The sequence below is a fragment of the Typopeltis vanoorti genome, chromosome 8 (genome assembly GCF_054136105.1).
Source record: "Typopeltis vanoorti isolate ZY-2024b chromosome 8, IOZ_Tvanoo_1.0, whole genome shotgun sequence".
NCBI lineage: Eukaryota > Metazoa > Arthropoda > Arachnida > Uropygi > Thelyphonidae > Typopeltis > Typopeltis vanoorti.
The window spans coordinates 32,906,560-32,930,068 of record NC_143556.1 but is presented as its reverse complement, the minus strand read 5'-3'; the positions used below and the strand labels follow the sequence as shown (position 1 = coordinate 32,930,068).

The window sequence follows — 23,509 nt, the reverse complement described above, 5'->3', positions numbered from 1 at the left end:
TGCTGAAAGACACAGATGCATATAAACAAGCTGTGGATCTTATACACGGGATTTGAAGCGCAGATCTTTCCAATCAAAGGGCTCCGTCGAAACCAACTGAGCTAAAGAGGCTAATTTGACATGTTGTCAACAATATAATATTTGATTCGTGGATATTGTGCACCACCTGTGGGAATAAATCAGATGCCGAATTATGTTTCTGTAAATTGAAAGTATTAATGAGAAAAATTCCGACCCATTTTGCTCGTAATTCTTTATTAATTGATGCTTTAAAAATTTAGGCTTATAAATTATCATAAAATAATAAGGGATTTTTATCCCCTTAATTTAAGATTTCCATATATGATAGTGTGGACGTTATCTCCAACACACACAAGCTATATATATAAATTAGGAAATTGTTTGACAGCAAAATTTGAATGTTGCTAATATGTAATAAGACTATATTGTTGCGACCGTACACAACTGCTCTGTACCTAATTCTTATTTCATCCAGTTGACAGAGCTGCTTCTTGAAGCGATAAGGTAGTATATCTAAGTATACTTTATACTAAAAAAAAAAAAAAAAAAATCTAGGATAACTAATTGCGTAACTGCTGCGAAATTCTACATTGCTGTTATTTGAGAGACCATAAAAGTTTGAAATCAACGTTTGTTAAAACCAACGTTTCAAAAAAAGTAGTTACCAACCGAGCTATTGACGCTCTACTTGTAGGATTTGCGAGCGTGGTTGGCCGAGTCGATAGTATTTCAATCCTCTAACCCAGGGTTTCCCAAATTGTGTTCCACGGAAAATGAATAAGTTTTTCGTGAAAAATTATCAAAATTAATATTAATATGAGCCTGGAATGGTTTTAAATACTGCTACTCTAACCAAGGTTTTCCGTCAAAAATTTCTTGATTTTTGAAGCGTTCCGTCGTAGGAAAAATTTGGGAAAGCTACTCTAACCAGCTGTGGCAAGAATGTTTGTGAATCTCTTAGGTAGCAGACACTTCTTTCCCCGGTGTTAGATCAATGCCCTGCTTATTCGAGTTCTGAAGTGGCTTGAAAAGTGGCATGCGTTTTGATCTCTATAGCAGGGGAACGGATTATCTAATACTTAGCCCACCCTATTATGTTGATTGTGCAATAGGTTTATAACTCTTTTTGAACGGGATTCACGTAAATATATATTTCTATAATATGTATATAAGAAGCGTGTTTATTTTACTGTACCAAAAGAGTTCACTTATTCAAATATAATTGAATAATAAGTGATAAATTATTCTGCGTTTGCTCGGATCGTTAACTCATTTATTTATTCAACGAAATATTTTCAAATCTGACAATTTTGAATTACTTATTTTTACTCCCTCTGTTTCTCCAAGTTTGTGTTAACATAGCTTGTGGTTTTCTCATATCTTAGGAGACCACAAAATTTTGGGCTGATAGGTTCAATGGTGGAAATGCTTATAACAAAGAACCGAACAGACAGACATTTGTCATTAGGATTGCTTGGAAGAATAGCGCTTCTGTATGTCTACCAATAAATGCAGTAAACGTTGTTAACTGTTGTAACAATTACCTCTTTCTTCTTTCGTTAACCTTGGGACTACATATACGAGGGGCGTTCCGAAAGGAGCGCCTCCATTGCAATAGCTCCCCACCCAGAGGAGAGATGTCAGTGAAATAAGAAAAAAAAAAGTGTGAAGGCTACTTTATTTTTATACACTGTTTCTCAACATATCTTTCTCTTTAAATACATTTTCTGGCCAAGTTTTTCAATGCCGTTGTAGTATATCTTCGTAAGTTGTTTTTGGAACCATTATCTCTCCCCTGCTTGGACCTCTCAGTCATTTTCAAAATTGATATCCTTTAAATGCATCTCCAGTTTAGGAAATATCAGAAGTCCAATTGAGCTAAGTCCATGTTGTAGAGAGGTTCCACAACTTCATTCGTTTGAACGGCTATCGAATAGATCGGAATTGAAGTTGCGGAACAACTTCAATTCCGATCAGATCAATTACTACCTCCAGTCATAATCATGATAAATAGTCAAGGGGTAACAGTTCGGCTTTCGGACATTAACCAAAGCGGTAAACTAAAATTTGATAGTTGTAGGTTCAGTGATGCAAATTTTGTACAGGTTGCCCGATAAATCACGAAGGGGTTTAACATTTAATGACTTTTATTTATTAATTATTATTATTTTTTTTGTTATAATGAAATACAGAATCTAGAGATTTTCACATTTTAAACCCCCTTCGTGACTTATAGGCCACCCTATGTATGGATAATAAACATTCACTTGTGTATTTTTTTTATTATTTTATAATAATTGATAGGCTACTTTTATAGTATTTCATAGTTTGCTCCTTCCTGAGCACTCCCCCGCCCCAATTCATGGATTCTCCATAATTAGGAACTTGTGACCTGTCGATCATTTTAATTGCTTTCCGTAAATTTTAATTGCTTTCGTTGGGCCAATACACGTGGTAGTGTATTGGCCCAACTATAAATGAGCCTTTCCGACTTAACGGATTTTGACAAAGTTTGGTATTTGAAATTTTTATTAATACGTATTTACCATTATTAATTCAGCTTTTATTTATATTGGTCAGCCTCTACATAAACATGAAATTTCAGTGAAATCCTTCCAAGCCACTGTTAGTTTCTAGCTTTTGCAGCAGTCAATAAATTGTTAGAAAAAAAATTGTTTGACCTGTGAATATTTTTCGCATTAGCTCATTCATATATAAATATAATCAAACTGGTCAGAGTAATTGAACCCAGCATATTCAAATATAGTCACAGTTTACACGCATGTGTATTTTATTTTATTTTAAGTTAAATTTAAATCTTTTGTTAAAATCCTGCCAAACGTAACATCAGCATCGAACTTCATACCCTGAATTCTCAGTTTCATGTTTTTTTTTTTTTTGTTGAGCTCTTTGAGTACTGGTACCATTGAAAAGTTTTTATCATTACAGAATATTGCACATCTCTTGTCTGCAGTGTGGATACAACAGTTTACAAAACTACTCTTGGAATGTTTTCTAAATCAGTAAAAATTGAAAACATTTTCGGATGTTTTCAGCGAGTCATAACCTTATTCGCATTTCAGATATGCAACTGGGATGTTTTTTCAAAAAAAAAAAAAAAAAAAACCAGTTGTACATCTCAAATTTCGAATGAGCTATGGCTCGCTGAAATCAGCTAAGAAATGTAGGAGTTCCTTAAAAAATTCACAAGAAACAAACTAAGTAATTAGTATTATAGAAATAATTTGTGTGAACTAGCTTTCTTCTGGTTTTGTATAATAGCAAGTTAATTGTTGAATAGTTCTGTAATATACTTATTAAATTATAATTGGTTCAAGGTTTCAGCACAATGTTGATAAAAACCTTTGGCTCAGCGAGGTTGACACCATACATTTTAACAACATAATTAGATAAGCCATTCTCTTGGTGTCTTAATTCTGTCCAATAAAAGATAAACTTAGTGTTTTTTGTTATTATATTTATTATTCAAAGTTGGGATCGTTATTAAAATTTTAACTTGGATTATTATACGCTGAATGACTTTGCTCTCATCTTTACGCAGAGCATTTATTTTTAATTTTTGGCGTGAAAATTTCATTTCCAAACATTTCGGATTCATTGTGAATGGATACCCCTTGTTTCACATGATAGGTTCCTTAGCACGTGACTCAACACATACACGTGTTCGTTTTTAGTTTACATTATATATCTGTGGGAATGCCAGTATACCTTTTCTTTTCTCGCTCATATCCACTGTATAGAATTTTCTTTTGAGTTCTACGTTCTCATGGTAACTGCGGTCGTTTCTTGGTATTGAATTTCTCCGTCAATGCGTTCATTCTGCATACTCAAACCCCCGACTGCGTGGACTCGACTAAGTATGAGAATAAGTGTATGCGCAGAAGGCACACGGTGGATGAGGATGCTGAGAGGCCACTGACGCCTGTGCGGGCGCCCCCACACTCCTTCTTTCCACTGTGGGGGGAACTTGAGCCAGGAAGTCGGGAGCGTCTGCTTCTCACTGCTGGTGGTTTACTGACACTAGACTGAAGACTCCAGCCATGCTTTATCCAAGAGAAAACTCGAGTATTTGTGAACGCAAGTGTGTGCGCGCGTATGTATGTGCCAGCTGGCAAACAAGACGCGAGATGCTCTCCACTGGTGACCTTTATATAGTTCTCGGTGCTTGCATCATTATAACATAGCCGAGAGTTTTGTTTCGAAGTAGTTGATGGAACTCAGAAATCTTCCCTTCTGTGTTACTTTAGGATGTAGTAGCCGTTAAGTTCCTATGGCTTCAATTAGACCGTCCCGATGTAGGAGTAGTAGCCCGCCTAAACGGAAATTACGACTTAATGACTACCGGCGACCCTTCAGGAGGTATTGTGTATATTATTTGTAGTGTTTTATACAAAATGTTGGCCATGCTAATGCTAATAGTAAACAAACTTAGAAATAATATGTACCGTGTAATGATTTTCCATTAGCAGCTTGGAGATTCTGTTAGTTACACTGTTGTAACTTAAATTATAACTTTCTCTACGTGTTTCACAGAAAAATTGACTGCAGTGATTAAGTGACTTGAGCTTAATGAATGCAGTTTTATGTTCAGACCCGTATCGCGTGTAAAACTTATATATGAGATTTATTATCGTGTGTGTGTATTTAAATTTCTTAATTCTTATAGCATAGAAACAAGAATGAAAAGAAATATTTATGATGATGATCACCGCATTCAAATTGACTTTCAGATCATCCTTATACATGTGAATTTCTCCCGGAAAGTTGCCTTGTCATCTAGTTGACTCCAGAAAGGTCCTGATTCGTTATTATGGTTTCATCTTTCCGGTGGGAAAAACGAAATCATTTTTGTAGTGTGTTTATCGTCTTTTAAAATATTTATGTGCTGTTCCGACGGCATTAATTTTCCTCTACTCGAATAAGTAGAAGGTATTTCTTTGCTGCAGATGTTTTGTATCTTGGTGACTCACAAGAGATAGAAAGAATGTATGACAAACAGTTCGTTCATAGTTATTGATTGCAAAGTGTCTGATGTAACGGGAAAAAGCAGACGAAATTGTAACCCCCCCCCCGCTTTCTGCCTGCCAGATTTGCAAGTATGTTATTTCATCCTATGAATAATGTATCAGCAGTTTGGAGATCGTTGTGGCTACTTGTTCTGCAACAAAATCAACTTAAACTTCCTTTTTTTAAGTGGTTTTTTTTTTTATTTTTAAATGTTTACTTTACATCGTGTTGTCTCGAAACTTATACAGTTTATCAGCGATCGTTGTCTTCTTGACATTTTACAAGATAAGTGTACATACTTTATTCAAGAAACTTTTGATTAAACAGGCATATAAAATTACAGTAATTCCTCGATTAATGCGCCCCCGATTAGTGCGTCATTTTTTTTTCGATACCCAAATTCGATTAGCGCGCCTATATACATCTTAAAAATAAATGTTACAGATTTTAAAAATTTTCAGTCTATACATTTTTATGGCTAACTATTTTAAACAATCGCTCACCAGAATGAAATAATTTAGTTACTGATTTAAAACCTTTTACAAAGTTATTTTTAATGGCATACTACACTACTTCCATGTACGCTATGTATTCTATGTTACAACTTTTTACCTCCAAAATTTATGTTGTCTGCTAATTACATAGCATTTTCCTGATCATATCTCGTACCTCCTTTGCTTTAGATTTTCAATACTTTTTTTTTTTTTTTTTAAAGTATTTTCCCAACCTTTCACCATGAGTAAAAGAATTAGTGAGCAAAAAAGTGAAAGTGTGAAAATGATTCGAAAAGTAATCTCATTGAAAAAAAAAAAAAACTTGAAATAATAAAGAAAGTGAACAAGGCGAATCCAGAGCAAAGATAAGACAAGAACACAAAAATGGGTGAATCAACTGTAAGAACAATTTTAAGCAAAGCTGAATATAAAGTATTATAATGACTGAATTAGGGAGACTTCTTTGTACACGGATCGAAGACTGTCATTAAGTCTCTTAAGTGCATTAAGTCTCTTTGCAACCTTGAAAAAAAGGGCTATCAATGATGGGAAAGAAGAATTCCACGTTAGTGCTGGGTGGTTTGAGAAATAGCCTACATAATGTTCTAATCACAGGCGAAGCTGCAAGTGCCGATAAGCAGGCGGTTGCAAATTATCCAGAGATTTGAAGAAAATTGTATAAGAAGGGGGCTATTATGACCAACAAATATTTAATGTCGATGAAACTGGCCCTTGTTTGGAAGCCAATGCCTTCCACGACTTTTCTGGTTAAATCAGAGAAATCTCAGCCCGGTTATAAAGTCGATTGAAATTATTGCTAGCAATATGCGATCCATTTGGAAGCACATTCTTCCACATTGTGCAAATGATTTTAGAGGCTTTTCAAATGAATCTAAGTTAATTAAATCTCATTCTGAGAAACTGAGTGATTCCGACCTGCTAAATTTAGATGCACAGCGGGAAGATCCTGAAGAATATGAATAAAATTTAATCACTGATAAGCCCAAAGAGATTTCACAGAAACAAATTTAAAATATTTTTTGCAACCGAAACTTTTAAGTAGCAATGCTTAGAGACTGGCCCTTGTGAAGAGAGAAGCAGAAAAATTTGCAGAAGAGGCAGTTGTATGAAAAAAAGAAACAGAATGCCCCAGAATAATAGATTTATATTTTGAATATATTTTATTGTCTTTCAGCTTCATAGTTTTCCTTTAACTAGGCCCTGAGACACCCCTAATTCTTTTATAAAAAAATCAAGGGCAAAAAAAATAATTTGAGGAACGAATTATACTTTTTTCCATAGGTTATTATACTCGATTAGTGCGTTTTCGATTAATGCGCCTGTTTTAAAGAACGCATTAGGCGCACTAAACGAGGGATTGGTGTAGATTTTTGTCTTGTCAGTGTGAATACAAGACTTTTACACTTACCATTTTTAATAGGCTCATAAGATTAAAAAAGAATTGTTTTTAATCATTCTAACTGAAGTGCAGGTCCTAGATATATTACTTGCGACGTGTATTTAAACTTCTAATGGTTTTTTTTTTTTCATTTATATCAAAATCCTTAAGAACAAAGGGCTTAAATTCTCTTTAAAAACAGAACTGTTTTTATTGTTTTGTTTGCTATTATGTTTAGACCGCTTCAAATTGCCGGCATATTTAGCTGAGCGGATAGTGCCTCCTCTTTCCAATCAACAGGCTATCAGTTTGCATGCTACTATGGGCATGGATGCTTGTGAATATCTGTAAGTTGTAGACTATTTTCGTTGTGCGGTGTGAGACCACCATTACCACTACCCCGCTTATTGGAAGTTTGAAGTGGCTCGTAAAAAAGTTTCATGATATAATCCTTAGCCGACCGCGGTATCACACGTGCTATGGATGAGATTCACATAAAATATACATACTACATTGTTACTGCATGCCTGAATATTGATATAATTTTTAAAATTCGTATCCCACGATCACATAATTTAAATTATGAAATTATATTTTGCCTAAATATTCGTATATATATCCCTCTCGAATAGATATACAGTAGTTTAATTACAAGGCACTAGCTACACAATTTGTCAACATTTCTTAATGCATATTTGTAACAATGCGTTTCGAATTTCTGTAGTGTTGCGGTTTCCTAAATATTTAAAGTATCCCACTGCTGAAGTCTCAGATCAGCCGACATATAATTGAGTAATTTGTTTATGACAGCAAACATGGATTTAAACTCGACTTTTAAGTAATTTTTCAAACTGAAAAATTGTTACATAATATATACAAACTTCTTACTTTTTCTTTCTTTCTTTCTTTTTTTTTTTTAATCTATGTATTATCAGTTTATATCCAGTAGAAGTGTGTGTCTGCATATATAAGAAAGCATCTTCGAATTATTGTCAGACAGTATGGCCAGATAAAGCTGCTTTTGAATTCTATACAAGTCAGCTTTGTGTATTGTTTCTCGATTTGGTATAATCGCCGTTTTTGTCTCAGAGAGGGGATGAAATATGCTGCCTTATGCGACCGGCTAACTGTACACGAAATCTTTTATAAAGATTCCTCACGACTTAGAAAAGGTTTAAACATAAATCTTCCATAGGGTATATTGGTTTTTCGACAGCACTACAGAAATTATTATTTTTTAAAATCAGAGTTTTTTATTTCGCTCAACAGCAATTAACTTATATTTTCATGTAATATTATGGAATATTATTGGAATGAATATTAATATATTCTAAATGGCATATAAAATCATTTTTGTATGCAGTTTGATAGGCATTACGCCTTTCCATACTTGCATTGCAGATAATGCGTTTTCATCGCTATTCTTAAAATTTCCTTGTCTCAGAAGAGTCGAATCCCGCTGCGACTTAACTCAACCCACTGACCTTCAGTGGGTTTTTTTTCCAGTGAGAGTGAGTTAACCAGTCTCATACAGAGTTTTTCATCCTGCAAAAAGACACAAACTAACAATAGAATACACATGGTTAACAACTTCATAGCCTTAGTTACTAATTCCAAACAGTTCGACTGTTAAAAAGTAGTACTATATATAAATTTTATAATATTAAATTTCATAATACTAAATATATCTTATGCATTTTAATTTTTATACCTCGATCAATAGCTGAACACAAAATGATCAAGGACATTTTGTTAAATGTCCCCCCCCCCCCCAAATGACTGCTGTGCTCTCTCTCGCGTGCACACACACAGACTCATATATTCACTCTGCATGTACCGATATATCATTGAAAAATAGCACCGCCGATTTTGTGTATCTGACAGTTTAAAAATTTTCATGTTGGCATCTTAACCTCCCTCAATTCTGTTTTTGTCGCATGACAATAACGCTCACAAAGGCCAATTTTCTTTTTTGTTTACGTTGTGACGTGGGAAACTTATTTACTCCAATGTTTGTTCTTTTTCTTGCTGCCAGATTTCACTCCTATTCTCCCGTCTCCCCCATAAAGTTATTCATTTAACTAGTGACTATTTGGACAGCTTCTTTTCAAAATTAAAATGAGAAAACATCTTGAACTTGGTGAGTTTCAGTGGAAATCAATTCGCTTGTTATCTTTAACTTGCCTAAACTCGAATGACCACTATAAATTCCAATTGCCTGTCTGGCAGGACGGACTGATCTTAGGATATATGTTACTCTAGGTAAGCACAAATTTGCCGCCCCTAAATTCAAGAAAAGATGTTTAAAAAAAAAAAAAAAAACGGCGTTTTTAATTTTGAAATTTTGCCGGCTTCTAACCATCATTGGTTGCTTAGTGGGTTATGATGGTCCTGATTGATTCTATAATCACTCAGTCTTGCATGACCATTTTACTATGAGAATTGTATTGTATTGTATGTAGGCTACATTTTGATCTAACATTTCTGAGTTTATGGTAGTTTTCTCTTCGTTTCTTATTTTCCTTATTTTTAGCCCCCCCCATTTTTGGCTTCTGTGCTTGCGCTGACCTGTTTTTCACTGTTGACATATTTTCTGTATGTGTATTAATCTGCTTGATTTCTCCTTCAAGTTGTCTCTTAATGGACGATGCAGTAAATATTCACAGAACTGTAGCTAGAATTACTCTGTGCAAGGGATGAGACATGAACAGGAAAACTTCTGTGACAAGTTTTGAAATAGGCAGGTTTTTCTTATCAACTACTATATCGCACCACATTTCTTCGGGTGCATCTTGGTTTTTTTAACGACAAATTATAATGCCATTTGTATTAACATCCACACAAAAGATTGAAAACCAATAGTATCATGGGTGGACCAAGGTTTTGAGAAGTGAATCCTTTTCTATATACATTGGCATATTTAATACTATTCTGAATCCCCGGTAAGTAAATCGATGTTATACCACACCGGATGATGATTCAAAAGTATATATCTGCACACACATCTACTCGTTGAATGGAATTCTGTCCATACGAGTAGATAACTTTTAATATAAATATTTTATATATGTTTCTAAAGTAATTGATACAGTGAGATAGCAAGCGGGCTTGCTGCCACGTATGAGACTCTGTTTAATTCACCGTTAAAGATAATTGAAAGCTTGCCTAAATATTCCTTTCTTATTATAACTGAAATCGAGCCCAAGTGTTTCATCCTGCCTAACACGAAGAACCAACCAGGGAATCCAAGACATTTCTAGATAAAATACTCTCCTCGTACCCTTAGTTCGGTTGGTGTGTTTTGTAACTATAAGGAACCAATGATATAGAAATGTGTGCCTATAAGCGATTTATATTTTTCTTGTATTGGTCAGATGTTAAATCTACCACCTATCTGGTAGATGATTTTTATTTGCCGGTGTGACGCCTTCACCTTGCAAGATGGAGGTATGACGCATAAAACACTGTTGGTCTCAAGAGTACAGCTCTTCACCAACCTACGGCACTAATGTGTTATCTGTTTTAGCTGAAGAGAAGATAGCTTTTTATCTCCCAAATTCGCTAGAAGAACTCACGCAGTTAACCGATATAAATATGCTGCCTTAGTTGCTTCGGTCGCACTTCCGAACAGAATGAAACAACCCAATTTTGTTTTTAGTAACTTTTTTTAATATATATATATATATATATATATATATATATATATACACACCCATCCTCTCTCTCTAATAACAGATAACACTAATGCGTTATCTGAAGAGAAGTTAGTCCGTTTCATACTGAGATGGAAAGGTAATTAATGATAATTTAGATAATTTTTATCTCCCAAATTCGCTAGAACTCACGCAGTTAACCGACATAAATATGCTGCCTTATTGCTTCGGTCGCACTTCCAAACAGAATGAAACAACCCAATTTTGATTTTAGTAACTTTTTTTTTAATAAACAGATAACACATTAGTGTTATTTGTTTTAGTTGAAGAGAAGTTAGTCCGTTTCCTACTGATATGGAAGGTTTTTTATCTATCAGATTTTATATATATATATATATATATATACACACACACACACTCACCTCTCTCTCTCTCTCTCTCTCTCTCTATATATATATATATATATATATATATATATATATATATATATACACACACATAGATATATATCTATATATATATTCAAAATATATACTACTTATATATATTTGCCAAGAAAATCTTATGAACAGAGACTTAAGTTATTTTGTGATATAGTGCTGCAAGATGGGACACCTAGTTCGGAAGGCATTGGAATGGCTACTAGGGAAGAGCAGAGAGGAACTTCCAATGAAGTTAACAAGAATGATGAAGCTGGATCAAAGCCTTCTGGAAGTTCAAGTACTGATAATCTCAGAAGAAGACGCCTTCTCTTTACTGATTTACATAAAATAAGAACATTCCATTTTCCTGTTTTATGTAAATGTTACATTCATACAGATGTATGCACTCACTACAGATTCAATTGAAGATGACGTCGAAGAATTTTACAGCTGCATGCAACAAGCAGTATACAGTATTGATAAAACAGATTTTTTTCTTGATATTAGGTGATTTGGAATGAAAAAGTGGAAGAAAAAGAAGAACAAGGCATCACTGGAAAGTTTGATTTAGGACCGAGGAATGAAGCAGAAGAAGGATATTGGAGTTTTGTCGAAAACAGTTACTTTTTTTTTTGCGAACACTTGCTTTCAACAACATAAAAGAAGATTGTACACATCGTCTTCACCTAATGGTGAATATAGAAATCAGATAGATTATATATATATATTGTTGCCAGCAGAAGATGGGGAAGTGCTATCCAAGCAGCAAAAATACTACCTAGTGCAGACTGTAAGACAGATCATGAATTATTGATAGCTGAAGTTGAATAGAAATAAAGTCTAAGAAGAAACAAAAGGATAGTATTAGATTTGATTTAAATCTTATAAATGAAGCATTTAATGTAGGACTCCGAAAGAAATTAAAAAAAAAGTTTGGAGAAGACAGGAAGAGAATTAGAACTGTGGGAAGAAACAAAATGTACAGTCATAGAAGCAGCAAAGAAGAAACAACAAGTAAAGCAACAAGAATGTGAATTTTGAAGCTATTCAAATAGCAGAGGAAAGAAGAAAAATGAAACTTCAGAGAAAGGAAAAAAGGGTTAGACAACTGAATGCAGATTTCCAGAGACAGGTTAGGAATGATAAGGAAAAACATCTAAACAAAAGGTTCAAGGAAATCGAAGAAAGCAATATTACGGATAGAACAAGAAATCTGTTTAGAAACATAAATGATGTTACAGGGAAGTTTATCCCTAAATTAAGACTTGTAAAAAAGTAATTCGGGAAAATGTCTGATGGAAGAAGAAGAAGCAGTGAACAAAAGATGGAAAGAGTATGTAGATGAATTGTACAAGAAAGATAATAATATTGAAGGAGGATTTGAAAGGAGAGAATTTGTTGAGGAACCCATGAAAAGTGAAGTGATATCAGCAATGGAACTGCTGTCAAAAGGAAAAGCTCCTGAAGCTGATTGAGTGTCAATGGAATTATTGAGATTAGCTGTGGATGAAGTATTGAATATATTGACTGAAATTTGTCAACAGGTTTGGAAGAAAATACAATGGCCTAGAGATTGGAAAACTTCAGTATTCATCCCACTTAAAAAAATCAAATCTCAGAGATTGTGAGAATTGGGAATACCTGAGCATCTAATTTTCTTGATAAGAGAGCTAATTAATTAATTAGAAGAAACACACGTATAAACCACAGTGAAAATTATTTAATTGTAAATATTTCATCCTAAGTATCTTAGGACATCATCAGTACAGTATTTAAACAAAATTAGGAATAACATACAGTTAGGGCGCATGATTACAATAGAATCTCATGAAAACGTGCTACAGTAGTACAAAAAAAAAAAAAAAAAAAAAAAAAAAATTATTTAACACAATTTTGTATGATAATTTCCCATACTTTAGGAATAGTAAGTTCTGAAGCCCTACTACACAGACCAAACCTAAACCGCAACGACGTTCTTACTATTCCTAAAGTATGGGAAATTATAATACAAAATTGTGTTAAATAATTAATTATTATTATTATTATTATTATTTTGTACTACTGTAGCACGTTTTCATGAGATTCTATTGTAATCATGCGCCCTAACTGTATGTTATTCCTAATTTTGTTTAAATACTGTACTGATGATATCCTAAGATACTTAGGATGAAATATTTACAATTAAATAATTTTCACTGTGGTTTATACGTGTGTTTCTTCTAATTATGAACGCACCACAGGTTTCGTTTTTTAAAAAAAAAAATGATAAGAGAGCTGTTTGATAACTAAGAAGCTTCGGTAAAAACAGTCTTTTTGGAGAAATAGACAGTGTTCGAGTAGGAAAAAAGGGTGCGGCACGGTTGTAACTGTCTCCCTATCTTTTTAATATTTACAGTGAATATATTATGAGAATGTCTGCCTTAGACAAAGATCCAGCTGGAGTTAAGATTGGTGGAGAAAAATAATTTAAGATAATATGCAGATGATACAACCTCTAATAGCAGAAACTAAGGAAGATCTGGAGCAGTTGATTTTATTGGTTAAGAGGAAAAGTAACAAAGCCGGACTTAATGTAAATATCAGCAAAACAAAAGTGATGACTTCTGGCAATTTAAATGAATTTATATTAGAGGAAGATAAAATAGAAATAGTTGAAAGTTATGATTTACTGGCTTCTAGAATCGGAAATGAAAAGGATAGTCATGAAAAATAAATAAAAAAGCTATGTTAAACCTGACAAAAATTATGAAAGATAGAGGTGTGAGTGAGGCCACGAAAGTTAGAATTGTGAAAGCAATGATATTTCCATTAGTGATGTATGGATGTGAAAGCTGGATTATTAAGAAGAAAGACAGAAAGCGAATTGATTCGTTTGAATTATGGGTGTGGAGGAGACTATTAAGAATCCCATGGACTACAAGAATAAACAGTATGGAGGTTTTAGAGAATATAAAGGCAGAATGCACCTTGGAGGCGATGATCGCTAAACAGAAATTGTACTTTGGGCATATGCGAGCTGATGAATCATTGGAAAGGCAGTTGTGTCGGGGAACATTAAGGGAATGAGAAGAGGAAAACCACAAAAGAGTGGGATGGACAACATAAAAGAACTCGCCATTCTTGAACTTACAATTGCTGAAAGAAAGGACACTAGGCTGAATGGGATAGAGATTCTTTGTTCACAACATCACCAAGAATCGAAAACGACTGGATGGCACATAACAGCAAAGTTGATATAACAACTTGTTCACCTAATTAGAAAAAAAAATTAAAAAAACGTTGTTAGTTTACTGTTTACTCGAATAAAAAATCAGTTTGTTGGTTATTATTGATATGTTTTGTCACTAGTTTTCTTTAAATTACTGTATATTTTCATTTATACAAACGCTTATTTTTACGGACTCTAAAATTCAGAGACCACACACAAAAATCGAATTAGAATCGGTGATGCTCTAATAAACACCAGAGTAATGTAATGAAAAACTTCCAGAGGCACGGCAGACCTCTTTAGCCTTACAAAGCGATTCGCTTGACCACTCTTATTACAAGAATAATTAGGGCCAAAATTCTACCTGATGTAACTCTAAATTTTAATTGAATATTACAGATGAACCATTTTTATTCGACAGATATATTCAAGATGACACAGTCTTCAAAATTTGAAGCATTAAATCCATTTAATGTAAAAAAAAAAAGAAAAAGAAAGAAAAGTGTACCCCGAAAATAGCGAAAAACGTCCTCTTCTACAGACTTCTATCATATTTGGAATGTTCAGGTAGTTCCCGCCTTTAGGAATTAAATGATTCCTGGCGACTGTTCATAAAGCGGGAGTTTATTTGCCTTTGAAATAATGCTATAAGCGAGAGTTATTTTCGTAAGAAGGAATACTGTATATAAAATAAATATTAAATGGTAAGAAAAAACTTTACTGGCCAAAGATTTACATATTTAAAAAATAACATGATAAAATTCGTAAAGTGAGAACTACCTGTAATTGTTTCCTACGTTGTTTATGCCACACTTAGAATTTCAGTGCAATTTAACAAAAAGGAAAGGGGTGGAGTTGGGGGAGTTAAGAAGAATGTGTCCTTCGTGGACATCTCTGTATCGCCAATGGAGGAATATAGCAATTCCTAACGTTGCATAAGGTCCTTCGGAAGAATTCTGCCCATTCCGATTAAAATGAAGGTGGTAGCTGAGAAATCATTTACAGATACCTGCGGATCACATCATTCAACCATATTTGACCATGAATTGTAGTTATTTCTCGAGATCGCTAAGTTCAGTCCATTCAGAAAAGGAGAGAGGTGATCCTGTTGTAGTCGCTTCCTCCTTGGACACTGTAGGTGTTGCATCGTTTCAACGATGCCGACAAAATTTTGTCATTATTTAAGGTTCCCCCCCCCCTGCAGACAGTTTAGCACAGCTGGATCAAAATAGAAGGGACAGGGCTGAGGGAGAAGAAAGAAAGAAAATTATTATTTTAAAACCTGCTTTCATTTATCTTTAATATTTAATACTTCTCCACGTGAGTTTTTCTATAAGTATGTTTATTCGCCTTTGAATTAAAATACGTCTATTCTTTGAAAAGATATATATTTCATTGTTTTCATTTTGGGTGTGTGTGTTTGTTTAATTTCATTTTTTCTTATTCTTTTAAATAACGAAATTATCTCTCTAAAGCTTTGAATCGAAACTTGCCTCACAGTATGAATATGTAATCCCCAATCCACCTGGACGCTCGCACCTTTTGGAAATATGCATTCTAGGGAACTGTTCAACAATAGAATAGACACTGAAACGATAGAAATTGTTTTATAAAAGTAACACAAGTTAAAGAAATCTGGAACAACCCCTAAGAGTTCACCAGTTTAAGAGCCAAGTATATTATGCACCCTGAAAAGTATGATTCGTTAATTTTCGTGTAATTGGTATTACTTAGTTTTTGTGCCTAAGAGCACCTCAATTCATGGGTCTTTATAGCATTAGTATATTGGAAATTACAACTGTGGTTTGTTACAAAGTTAAGGGAAAATATACGATATAAATTTCAGCAGTGTTATTTTTTTATCGTTTTATACATTTTTCTTTCTTTCTCGAAAGCGAGTTTACTTGTTCATGGATACCTAAGTCTGTTTGTGGGTCACTTTTTTTGCAAAGTAGATAAAAATTTATTTGAATATAATCTATTGAGTCCACGAACCTCCTGGAGTGTCAGGTAATAATAATTATGAAGTATGCTATATAAACATAAGAAAATATCAGGTATAATTTTATTCATTGAGAGACACTCAAAATCTGCATCCTATTTTTGTTATTTTAGTTGTTTCTACACAGAAGCAGTGGAAAAGTATTAATGATTATTGATTATAAAAATTATTGATTTTTTTATTTATTTTGTCATTCCTTTCCATAATTATTTGTCTAGATTTGCATGTCGAAAGTAGTATTCAAGACACATCAGCATTTGGCCGATCTGGTTGACAGAGTGACTAACGTCTTCGCTTATTAAGCTGTGGGTTCAAGTTCCACATTGACATTATTATTATGTACACTGTAAGGAGTTTATAAGGATTCATCTTAGAAAGGCATTCCACACACCTGCAGTCTCCATTCTTCAATTCTCTGTTCACACACAACATTTTATACTTCCCAACAGTAGTATTTTTGTCTGTAAATTGCTTGTCGATTCTATAAATCTTGTTGGATTTGTCTCTGTATGCAGGATGAACAACCTGAGTTACCTGGGGGGGGGGGGGGGAGGAATCCTGCTACAATATTTCCGTATGAGATCTGCTAAACCCACCTTCAGTTGAAAAAGCCCTTATAAAGATTCCCTTTGTCATCGAACAGACCTCTTTTCGTGGATATTTGCGAGTCTATGCAGATGATTTTCATAGTCCGTCTGTGTGTCAGATATTACACTGCCTATTTGGAGGTCAAGTGGCTCGGGAAAAAAAAAGTTTGTTGTCTAGAACATTTCGAATAATCCAACTCCGACGGAAAAATTTCTCTGCAACTTGCACCGTGTGATTGTAATGGTTTGATAATTTATCATTGATATGATACAACGGCCGTGAAGTCCATACGGGCAAATATGCATCATCTTATGAAACTAATATAATGCTGTTGCTTGTAATGTAATTTTTGTCTGTAAATTGAATATATCCTGTGGCCGGTTTATCTATTTTGAGGGATAAAAAACCCGAATTTCCGCAGTGAAACCCCATCGTATGTGATTCGGTATCGGTAAATTACCGAGTAAAATACTCGGTAATTTACCTTTAGTCGAAAAGCCTTTATAGAGATACTTTTAATTACTGAAAAACCCTCATAAAGAATTTTCGCGTCTTAGACGAGATTCGAACCCAGGACTTTCCCGCCAAAAGAGTGTAGTTATTGGCTGTGACGGAGGTTGCTCAAAGGTCTAAAAATACTGGTAGAACGTCATGTGAATCAAATTAGCCTTTTCCGTCATGTATATATTCAATAATCGGAAACGTCGAAAGTGCTGCAGTAGCTATACGTGTACATGGATTTCATCGAAGTTAATATCTGCCCAGCGAAGTTGATATGCTTAAGTGCTAACTCTGCTCTTGTGTTTTACGCGCATCGCCAACAGTTTTATTGACTACTGCTACAAAGTATGTTCGATTTTTGGCAATGATTTGGGTGACCTAAGAGCACACCAGACTTCCGTTTTCTCTTTGCACTTTTTTAAAATTACTACTACTACCGTTCCACTTCCAGTCAATGCATCAACTCGGATTTTTTAAACGAAATGATAATCCCAACTTAATATACTGTATAAGCATTTGTTGAAAGAGCATGTTTAAGGCAATCAACTAAAGACATTTGAAAGATGGAAGGGAATAGTTGTTAAAGTTAGCAAGTGGACGTGTTGTAAAAATAGCGCCTTTTCATCACTCCTTTCTATTTTGGGATGTTTTGTGTTCACGACCAATACACATAACCTATTTTATATATATTTAAGCTATAAATATTTGCTGAAATTGTTTAGCGGTTATTACATTCGATGTTAAATAATCGCATCGTTATCGTTCCTTGAGCTTGTTAGATCTAAACAGATTTCTGTAACCTAGAAAATGTAACAGATGTAATGATTCAAAATGCGTATATGTGGTTTTTATTACTTTTTTTTAGGAGAGAAGCATTGATTGTTTATTTTGTTATTATTTCTTCAGTCCGTCTGCAGTGGAGAAGAGATGAATTGATTTTGAGGACTGTCGTGACTTTTTATTTCTTCTTCTTCTTTCAAGATATAGGCTAAAAGCCTGTTTTGGCATCCTAGGGACTATATTTTCATTCTCTTGCTAAGTGTTTTTATGCCTCTTTTCCCCTTTAGTTTATATACATTGTTACTTTTTTTTTTTTGGTATCTTTCCCTTCTCCATTCTTTGTATTTTCTCCAGTTCATTTGGTGTTTTATTTTTTTATTTTTATTTCATAAGTAATAATAATATTATTTATTCAGTGCACTAAGAGTTAGTGTAGAGCAGGGCTGACATGATGGGATTGCCATTTGGTACATTCCTCTCTCCCTCCCTTCATTTCATTTCTTTGGGCCTAAAATGTGTGTGGGGCTGTAGAAGGCATTCTTTATTGTTTCCCAATACAATACATTTGTATTGTATTTGTATATATTTGCTATCTCAATACGTGATAGCAAATTAGATTTCATGATCACAGCATCTAGGGCTAAATCTTAAAAATCTGAAATTTCTGATGGAACTGATGTTATGGCAACCACTGTATGTAGATGCAATTGGATAAGTTCATTTGGTCTGCAGCAGCCATATCCTATGCATTCATATTGGCAGGCCTGTTAGTCCTAGATATATCTCCCAGTCAACAAGCAGTAGACAATCAGACTGGAAATTATCCAGGAATGAGCTGTCAGAGGCAAGGGTGACAGTATGGTACTCACATCTCTCAAAGAAAATGCTGCCAAACCTCTGTGGTACTAGGCATTACTAGGTTGTACAATGAGTTTCATCTTCTGATGTGATATCACCACTTTGCTTTGAAGCATCAAGTAACTATGTTTGGATTGCAGTGTCCCATTTCTTTCAGCATGCAATATAAGTAATGTCGTCAGAATTATGTTGGATATTGTGAAGAACAGGGGCATGCCAAGGGTATTTGCTGCCCAGGCGTAAACTTTTATCGGCTGCCCCTAATACGGCATTGTATAATCCAAATTAGATTTTAGCTACATAAAATGCCGCCCTGTCAATGTTGCCGCCTGGTTGCGGTGCACCCCTTGCACCCTCAGGTTAACGCGCCGAAGTTGGATCTCTTCAACCTCAGGTTGAAGAGATCTAACACTTCTTCCTTTTGAGGATACAGCTCTTTAAAATGGTTATTATGCATACTGGCTGCCTGATAATATACTGGGCCAAACCTAATGGTAATGCTTTAGGGACTTCCAGGTCAGCTGGCAAATAATCTTATTGTGACTGTTCTGCTAGTTGTACCAGGAAATAATTGGAGTGTATTAGTGATGAGATTACAGTTTGCAAAAGAATTGAGAGGTGAAATTCTCTGTGTACAGCTTACACATAGAGAATGTGTAAAGAAAGAAAGTTATATGTAGGAAAGTGTATTTCATTGAAATCTTCATCTTCCTTTTCTGTTTCTATCAACACCCGAAATAACTGCAAGCAAACTATCAGTACATCGAAAACTGATTTTGAAAGGGTAAAGCAAGAAACTTTATCATATCCAGATGAGCTGTTAGTGTTGATAAGAGACTAGAATTCTCTTCTGCTCTACTGAATATCTATCCTGCAGTCTGGAAATTAGTCCATATTCAACCTGTTCCTAAGAGAGAAAAGAAATCATTTCTATTTGATTACTACCAAATTTCGCTCTCTATAGTTCCTTCTAAAAGTAATTAATGAAGAAAACTATTAACACTAATCTTCTAAGCTACCTTGAATCCTCTTACCTTCTAGTATGGATTCTGCTACTGTCCATGAACAGGGAATCATCTTGCTTATATTACCTACCTTTGGACAAATGGCATGGAAAAGTTTGCTGAATCTTAAGTGGTTGCTGTTGATATCTGTAAGGCATTTAATCAGATTTAGCACAAAGGCCTGTTAAGTAAGTTGCCATCATATAGTCTGATTTCTGCAACTGGGTTGCCAGTATTTGTTTGGACCCACATTACTTGTGATGAACATTGTTTGCAACTAATGCTGGTGTATTCGAAAACTCTTCTTTATATATTGATAACTTCCAGTTGCCTGCAAATCCAATACATGCAGCTTTGCTGAAGGCAGTACATTGCATTCCTCTTTTTCATTTGGCCTTGCACACAAATCTCCAAAACTTTCCAGATTAGCAAACTTTTGCACGCTTAAATACTGATACTGATCAAACATTGCTTCATTGAGGTTCTGATGATAACCTTGTGAGTAAAACTCAATCCTGTTTTATTTCATGAAAAAAAAAAAAATCCCCCTTCTTGTCTTACTTTTGCCCACACTCAGATCTCTAGACAAGATGAAATTTCACTAGTTTCAAGTTTCACTTGGCATAAACATATTACAAATATCACCTCTTCAGCTCCAAAAAATTAGATTTGCTCTTTTGCTTGAGGCATTACTTCTGAACTGCTGTAAATCTTATACAGATCCATCTGACTATTGAATACTGTTCTTACATTTGGGGTGTTGCCCATAAGAGATGCTTAAAAATGCTTGACACAACACAGAGAAGAGCAATTAATTCACTCAACTCTTTCATGCACAATGTTCTGTTCTGTTTTACAAAACTCATCAGAATGATGAGTTTTGTAACTATTAGGTGACACCTTCAAAACCATTAAGTGATACTTTTTGACTACTTGTATATGGAAATATGACTTCTGCATTACTTCAACCTTGGTATCACTTCTGGGTTTGACTCCCAATGATGAGACCTCCATAATGGTCAAAACCAGTCTAGGTAGTGACCCTTCCCATAATGCATAGTATTATACATATCTATAAAAATGTGATTGCATTATGGGATACTAAGGCAATTGATGTGAAGTCATTATCCTCTATATACAAGTAGTTCAGTCGTGAAGTACTTCATGTGCAGACTTTGTTTGCTTACACTTAGATTAAGGATGAAACCTAGAATATAATTTCTTGGCATCTTTAATTTATAGTATAACCAAGTAAATCAACTTTCAACATCCATCTCTAATCCAGAATATTTTAGTAATAAGGTGTGACACCTTATATGACTTTTGCATTACTTCAATCTTGGTATCACTTTTGGGTCTGGCTTCCACTTATGAGACTATCTAATACTGACTACAAGATAATTTTCCTCCTTATCAATAAGGCTCAAAGTGGAAATGAGAGACAATTAAAAGCACACAGGCATATGGAGTTCCTGGTGGAGCGGTAGAATTTAATCTGTTTCTGCTATGCGATCTCATCTGTTTAGTTAATACAAAAAAAGCAGTCAATAGCAATGCTATCAGTTGACCTTGCTCAAGCATTTGATAATGTCCGGCATCCCTTTCTGTTTCACATCCTCCAGCAAATTGTTGTAGGTAAAAAGCTGCTATTCGTTATCAAAGGAGCCTATGCCAATTCAACTATCTGCCTCTTAGTTAATGGGTTCCTGTCAGATCCCGTCAAAATTCAAAAAGGAGTCAAGCAAAGTTGCCCTCTTAGTCCATTGCCTTTTGCATTGGTTCTTGAACCTTTCTTACATGAAGTCAACAATACACATGTTGTGCAAGGAATAACAGTTCCTTCAGCTATGAAGGAAAATAAGGTATTAGCATATGCCAATGGTGTAGTGGGCACTTTGAAGGATGATGATTTCATATATATATTTTTAGATATTTTGGAAAAATTCAGCAAGATCAGGGGATTAACTACTAATGCAGACAAGACAATTAAAAGTTTTTGGAAAGTGAGATCTTGGAGGCATTCCTTTTTTGGACTAAGAGAGAACCCCTCATTATACTTGGAATGCCCTTCTCCACTTATCTAATATTACCAGTTCAAGAATTTATATACAAGAACTTTGAAGACTGGAAAATAGGGCCACTTTCCTTTTCTTCTAAAGTTACTCAAAACCACAATCCTTTCCTGCTCAGTTGTTGTACTCATATATAATAAATATTACAGACATAGCTGAAGAAAAGCAATTATATAGTAAGCCTGTGCAATTTTTTTTGGCCTAGCCAATATCAAGAGGTTAAAAAGGAATTTCTTCAACTATCAAAGAAGCATGAAGGATTTGGACTTTCAGACTTAAAATTCTGCTATTGAAGCAATACAGCTTCAAAAATTCATAAAATATTGCAGACCAATCGTGCCGATCTTCTCCTTTACTACCTGGGTTTTCATCTTTCCCTGTTTGGAATAAATGATTATGAAGTTTCAAAAGCTGAGATTGTTCCTGATACCACAATACTATGCTTAATTCCAAGACTGCTTCAGCACTCTGGCATCGACATTCTTTCCATTAAAAAAAAGAGTAAAATTTGGCAAAAATTTAAAAATCTTCAGAAAAATTTAGAAATCTTTAATCTCTTTCGCTGCAAATTTCACAGTTGGGTACTGACAACAACGCTTTGTTTCATAACTTATTTGAAGTTCCCAGGTATCTTAACAGCATGGATCTTGCTTGGAGAATTACATATGGCCACCTTCCAGTCAATACCATCAAGTGGAGGTACTTTAACATTGGAAATCCAATCAGTGACATCTGTTAACGATTGGAAACAGTAGAACATGCATTCTACAGCTGCCCTGTGTATTTGGAACAGATTATGTATTCCATTACTTACAACAGAACAGGTTATTTTTTTGCAGTAACCACCACCTGTCAGCAATAGGAAGAGAGGTTTGATTTTTATAATTAATGAATTAAAATACCATTTATGGATAGCTAGAAAGAAACATGAATTTGAAAACTAGCAATATGACCTCCAAATGCTTTATAAATATCGTGTTGTGGAAATTTTATTGTTCAGTCAGATGATTTTTGTATTTAGAAAGAAGCATTCTAGGAGATATAAAATTTTTGACTAGGTGATGTAGACCAGTGTTTCCCAAACTTCTGGATGTCAAGCCCCCCCCCTCGAAAAAAATTGTAATATACTGTAGACATAGATTATTATAATATTTATTGTGTTTATATTCAATACAAAACATACACAGCGAATATTGCAAAAATCAAATGCAAATATTACATTTTTAGCATCTTATATACACATTTGACATGGCACGTTATCTCATATTTTTATCTAGATAGATATATTGTTATTGTACATTTGCAGTACAAGCACATGAAATGTAAAACGATTAATAATAAAGAAAGAATTAAAAACATAAAAGAAGTTTAATAACAATTTAATGTGATGGATATATTTCAATACTGCTACACCAATATCAGGTGAAATATTTGAAACTGCAATTCTTAATTTCTGCTTAGAAATGAAACTTATATGAA

General features: G+C 34.3%; 1 protein-coding gene across 5 annotated transcripts in view; it reads left to right on the top strand.

The window, feature by feature from the left end:
• LOC150103910 (uncharacterized) overlaps positions 1-23,509 on the top strand; it is a 589,709-nt gene that overhangs the window by 69,079 nt on the left and 497,121 nt on the right. For 2 of the 5 annotated variants that reach the window (XM_090397178.1, XM_090397174.1), the window contains exon 1: positions 4,108-4,401. The exons of 2 other annotated variants lie outside the window; for them this stretch is intronic. In XM_090397178.1, coding sequence (XP_090253304.1) covers positions 4,313-4,401 — 89 coding nt within the window. In that variant the 5' untranslated portion in view covers positions 4,108-4,312. Of the gene's footprint in view, positions 1-4,107; positions 4,402-23,509 lie in introns of those variants that run through there. One more of the 5 variants, XM_090397179.1, reaches the window with a different exon arrangement.